Here is a 6,630-nt window from a genome sequence, read left to right as displayed (position 1 = left end):
ATTAAAATTATTCTAATATTTTGTTACATATTCTAATCTTTATTTGACAATATAATTTATATTTGATTGATAATGTCTCAATGACAATTTATTTGATTTTAAGTGGACATTTATTAAACGGCTAAAAATGGCATCTCTATAAAGGAACTTTTAGGTAATCATTTTTAAGTATAAATAAGTTATAAATAGTGATGCAGTTGACTTCAGATCAATTTAAAAAGTGTCTTCAATTCACAAAAACCTAGTTAAATTATAATAAAAAATATTTATATATGTGGTGTTAATTACTTTTACAATATTAAATTTTGCTAAATATCTATAATATCTATAATTTAATATTAATATTAATCCAATAAGAGCTGTTAAAACAAAATAATAATATTTGTACGACTGCAAAAATAGATCTAGATAGTGTAAGTAAAATGCCTACATGAACTTCCGCGAATGTTGATGCGTAAATTATATATTCCGATTGCGTTTACTTTTAATTTCATTTGATGAAGTATATTTCAATTGCGAATTGTATTTATTTGAAATATATAATTAATCCATCATCCGTGGACATTTATATAAACATTTTATGTTTTCATTATATATCATGATATTCATTGAAATAATCATATTATGATTATTTAATTCTCTAAAAATCTTCAATTCTTAATGTTATTAAACTCGTAAAATTCTTCAACCTAAAGTTTTGCAAAATAAAAATATATTTCATATCTAATAAAAAATAAATCCAAAATTCAATGTTATCATAATACGTGGAATATCCACAAATAAATAGAAGCATATTTTGCATGAATTGTAGTTTAATATTAGTTCAACACATTAAATAAAATATTTTTTATAATGTTAAAAGAATTAAGAGCGAAAGGACTGCGCAACACATTGAGGTTGCCGAGCTCACTATTGGTATCTGATAGAGGGTGATCGATGATCGATCGATTCGCGTGACGACACGTTTCCAGGACATTGCACCGCACAAGTATGAGCAAGTTGCAGTACTCGAACGGATTCAATGAACTCGAAGAAAACGAGGTACGCTCTTCCTTTCCTGCCCTTACCTTCTAGAACGACCGAGTCACGGCTTGTGATCGTGCTTCGGACACAAATGATCAACGAAACTCGCGGGAGTGAAAGTCAAGGGGCCGACAATCGCCACGGAATGTCATCGAATCATGAACGCGATTCATGAGTATGTTTCAAGGGAATCAACGTACTGCCAACAACTTCGATTACGTTCAGCGTTTGCCGCTTACCGCATGACTCTCTTTCCTTGACAAGAACACTTACAATCCAGAGAGATATTCTGATGATTATGTGTAGAAGAAAATTTCGAAAGACATGATCACTACATTTTAAGAAAATTTAAGAAAATAGTGTATCGGGATACAAATAATATTTTATTAAAAGTTCCTTAAAATTAGATAACAAATGAAATAATCATTATAATTATATCTCTTGATCCTCTCGATCAAGTACATTAAATTATTTATATAATATAGAAAAAAATCATCATTCGTTTTTAGCTGAGATTTATTTTTATTTTAGAAGATACCGATATTTAAATGAGAGAGAAATACCAATTTAATTAATTTATGTAAAATAAAATCACGTCTCTGCTTAATGATGGAATCAAAACCAGAAATACAATCATAAAAAGCCGTTAGGAACATGAATGCAATAATAAATTAATCACACGTGTCGTCCAAGGAGCAAAAAATACAGAGCAAGAGAAATTAACTAATGATAATAATCAAATCAAAGTCCAATGATATTTCAGATTTTTAATCAAGAAAAATGTGAATTGTTCATTTACGTAATAAAATAAAAATCGAATCCATTAGAATTTTAATAAGTACAAAGTTTTTAAGAAGAAAAAGGTTTCTAATTCTGCTTACGAAATGCTGAATAATTAATTTGTTTTAGAATAGTAAGGTTAAATTTCATCAGTTTTTTCAAAAATAATAAATAAATATAGGAAAAAAAATTTATTGTATATGTGAATGTTGATATGGTTTACAACAGCTGAATGTATTGTAAAATAAAAAATATCGATATGTCAAATATATGATTCGCCGCAATATTTTTATATTGATTTTATATGATTGATTTACATATCAAAGATAAAATTATAAATATATAGAAAAGGTGCCATGAAAATTGTATAAATTAAATTGTACATCAAAATACATCAAAATATATCTTAATTAAAAAACCGTTATATTTTTTAGATACATATAATAATGTAAAGTGATACGTCTTTTTACAAATCACTAAACTTTTCAATTCGGATAATATAATGTATATATCAAAACGATCAAGATTTAAACATTTAACATTAGAACATTTAAATATTTGATAATATATAATATAAATCAAATCTTTTCAAAAAATTCAAAAATAACGCAGTCATTAATTCTGTTGAATAAATTTTATTAAATCTGTATAAAAAATTAATTGTAATAAATATTATCTGTATAATACGTTTCTATAATAAATTAATTATAATAAAATTTCTAGAATAATATATAAAACATTAAAGTATAAAACAATAAGTTAAGCAAATTGCGAATATAATTTAGTAATTATTTTTTTAATGAATAAATGTTAGTTGTTATATTAAAATAAACAAATTTAACGGCCATCTGTATTATCGTAAGTCATCCTTTCTTAATTTCAAAACAATTTAGAATAGATACTAAAATAATTAAGAAGTCATTAGATTTGATTTTTAAAATTTGTTGAATTTGATTATTCTGTGTAAATACATAGATATGCAAAATATATGAATTTACTAATTGAATATGAATTTACTAAATATTTCTTTACAATAGAATTATCACGATAATATTTTCATAAATTATATAAAAGACAGCTACCGAGTTTCATTAATGGATGATGTACCGAACACGACTATACTAAATTCATCTTGAATCATCATGATCGATCTTGCTAAGACATCTTAACGCAATGCGAAGTAGTTCTCGCGCGCTCGTACGTTCCAATTATTCAAATGCATTCCCGGACACGTTGCACCTGTTGCATCCCAGATGCAGATGCATGTCTGAGGCGTCGAATCGTCTCAAGCATGTTCTTTGCATAACCAGCACTGATGTCTACAGAAAAATTTCTCTCTTCAGCTATCAAGCAATTGGCTTTATGAATATCCCTTTTTTCAACATTAGTGAGAGATGAAGAATAATAATACCGTACATTTTGAAATTTAAAAAAAATTACATAATTATAACCAAAATCAAATTCTCAATACAAATTTTATTTACAATAATAGCATATCTATTTTTTAAAAAATGTATACTTGAAAACAAATAATGTATCTACAAAAAGAAAGTGGAAAATACATTTTTCCTTCAAATTTCCTCAAATACTCCAGTTATTACATATTTCAAAGTCACAGTATTATGAATTCATATCTATGCTATTTTCAAATTGTTTTATTCTATTTCAATAAATAATACGTCATGATATAAGTCAGAATTATTATTAAATAAAAAGATTTTACTGACTAATTTGTTCACATTTTGATAAAAAAATGACAATAAATAAAAAAGAAGAAAGATGTGTATATGCTATTTGTCGCTATTTAATCTATAATAATCAGATAATAATAATCAGATAAAATTTAAATGATATTTTTCGCTAAATATACAATAAGGAATATTGAAACTTATGTTTCTTTTAATTTTTCAGATCTTATGTATGTAAGATATAGATGTAAAATATTTAATATCTAAAGTATCTGTTTTTTATTCCAATTGAAGTAAATTATTTTATAATTATAAAATGTTTTCAAGAAATATTTAAAGATAAAATAGTAATAGTAAATATTAATCAAAGAATAAAAATTATTTAATCACTGTAAAAACATGTAATAAAATTGATATTTACCAATCTGGCGGCATCACGTTGTCGTAATGTCATATCACCAAAATAATTAAGAATCGACGATGTATTCAGTCTCACTTTCGATCTCGCGAACGCGTTAAGAAACCATCTACCGTATCGAAGATTCGAGAAGCGCTCTCGATGGAGTCGGGGTCTAAGCAACGACTGGACTGGTACCAGGATGGCTTCTTGCTGCCTGGTCGCTACGTTCACCACAATAGAAACTGGTGGGAGATCAAAACGCTGAGTGGTCGCTATACTGGTGCACATTCGCGCATACGCATGTTATATGTAATATTCCTTCGACAATTATGACATGCACATGCCCCACTATAGATGATATATAGTAATTGTATGTTTGTGTAAGTACGTATATGCAGATTTTATCTTATAGTCCTGTTCATAAATTGATTCTGTGTTCGTTGAAATTTCATCTATAGCGGAAATGTATATCATTGGCTACGTGACTAAGAATCTTGCCACTGATCCACTTCTATGAATCGATAATCCATTAATGGAAACTAATTCTTTTCAGAGGAATTTCTAGATTATAATTCTTCCAAGAAGAATTAAATAGCCATTTTAGTACTTTTTTAAAAGATCATTATTTTTATTATTCTCTTTCTTTGATTTTTATCATTATGTTTCAATTTTATTTTGATAAAATCAAGCAAGATTCCAAATGTTAATTTTCAATCAATTTTGATTTTATTTTCGCTTTAATTTTTAGAAATAAGAATTACATTATCACGATTATATGTTAGCGCTATTAACATAAGAGCATTTAACTTTTAAAGAATACACTTGAGTTTTTGAAGACTATTGTACTTTAAGAGAAGAAAATAAAGAATCATAAAAGTACGGTAGCGTGTTTCCCATAGACACGCGGAGACCAACCGGAGTTGAAGCGACTACAAAGCGGATCGCATGAGCAAACGATTCTTTTTTTGTACTGTATTTATGCACAATTGCACGCGGGAAGTGCACACTGCGAAAGTATCATCTTACTCTATACGAGAATTTCCCGATCAAGAAAAAGACAGACAAAAAGAATGCAATAAGTATCTTTTACAGAATCTGCTTTGGTAACATAATTTTAATGTAATATTTCTAAAACGATCTAATAAAATTCAATTTTAATAGCTACAACAATATCGACTTGAATTGAAGACTTTTCAAGTCTATATAATTTTCATTTTCTTTATCTACAAAATCTCTCTTTCTTTTTTTCTCTTTTTTCTCTCCTCCCCCTCCTCCCTCCTTCTCTTTCTCTCCTTTTTTCTTCTTTCGTATAAGTTATATTAATAAAAATGTCATAAATGTTATTTTAATTATATCAATTTATAATCGTTTTATAATCATTTTAATAATATCGACGATTTCTAAACCTCTTTTAAGCTAAACAATCATATCAGTATGCAGTCGCTTTCGTAATATAGCGGTGTTGCATTTTCCCTGACGAAGCTGTATTATTTTCGCAAGTGTGATTAACGCTGTCTGCTCGTCCCAAGACGAGCTCAACTCTTTCCCAACTAGATGATACCATCCTCCATTCTTACCCCGCTTCATGCGGCCGCGAAAAGAATTCATATCTCTACAGCGCGCGGCGGACGGGTGTATGTCGACGGATAAAGCAACTCGTTAATCTCCGGTTGTTAGCCAAGGTGGAGAGATACATATCTCGGGGTTTCTGTTGCAGACGGATGATTCGCCGAGTCTACTCCTATCGTGGTAACCACCTTGGTTATTCGTGAGAGCGAGGAAGCACATAACAGGAGCAGGGGCGGGGAAAGACGTACATTATAAAGTATATGGGGTTGGAGAACATTATTCTAGAGCGTATCATAGCTCACTAATTATCTCAACAATTTTTACGCATGTAGTTGGGACACATATTTTACATTAAAAAAAATGTAACGATACTAAATTATCATCGACGAAATGTTTCAGACTAAATATGTGATTAATTTTAATAAAGACATTTTCTTTAAAGCAATGTTCTTGGAGCTCACCTCAAGGGAGAGAGAAACGACCCCGTGAATGATCATAGCGCTTAGATGGAAAAGCCTCGCGGCCTCACAGATCGCTCATTCATCGAAACGTAACGATTTTAAAGCCGTAGTAGTTGCTTCGTTGTAGCTATATCTCTGATTCTAGTAACTTATAGGTGTACGAATGATGGGACATACGAATTTCGAATCGTTTTGTTTTTGTCCATCTGTTAGAAGCGACTCTCTTCTTTACGACTGCCTCAAAACCAAATTCGGAATACTAATACTAATATTAGCAATGCAGGTCGAGAAAACGAGGTTTCGCTTTCAAAAGGTTTTAGCCAGGTACAAATGTAGACAATGAGATTCCGTGAGTGAGTTTTGTACAAGTCTAAAAGCGACTGCTTTTTACGTTTTAAACTCAATGAATGGAAGCGGTAAAGGAAGAAGTAAAAGCAATTATCTATCTCTTTAAAGTAGGAAAATGATCTTAAAAGATTTCATAAATTAATTTGTCGAATAGTTATTAAACAGAATAATTATAAGCCAAAAGTCTTCAAAAAGTAATTCTTATTCATTTGTTTATTGTAATATGCAAAAAAATGTCTTTTTATATCTGAAAAATATATTTAACTTTCTTCGCTTAGAATAATAAAAATAATTGCATAAAATAATTTAAGTCCTTAGTTATTATACAATAAAAAGAAGTAGAATTATATATATTATATAT

At 28.9% G+C, this 6,630-nt stretch overlaps 1 protein-coding gene across 4 annotated transcripts in view; it reads right to left on the bottom strand.

Annotated features, from left to right (window-relative positions):
• Positions 1–6,630, bottom strand: part of LOC108693952 (FH1/FH2 domain-containing protein 3) — a 139,995-nt gene that overhangs the window by 49,063 nt on the left and 84,302 nt on the right. The window contains exon 1 of one of the 4 annotated variants that reach the window (XM_018203187.1): positions 3,913–4,046. The exons of the other annotated variants lie outside the window; for them this stretch is intronic. Coding sequence (XP_018058676.1) covers positions 3,913–3,926 — 14 coding nt within the window. The 5' untranslated portion in view covers positions 3,927–4,046. Of the gene's footprint in view, positions 1–3,912; positions 4,047–6,630 lie in introns of those variants that run through there. 4 annotated transcript variants of the gene reach the window in all.

Source organism: Atta colombica, unplaced genomic scaffold (genome assembly GCF_001594045.1).
Source record: "Atta colombica isolate Treedump-2 unplaced genomic scaffold, Acol1.0 scaffold111, whole genome shotgun sequence".
NCBI classification, from domain to species: Eukaryota; Metazoa; Arthropoda; class Insecta; order Hymenoptera; family Formicidae; genus Atta; species Atta colombica.
Note: the sequence above shows the minus strand (reverse complement) of the source record. Positions and strands in the feature narration are given on the sequence as shown.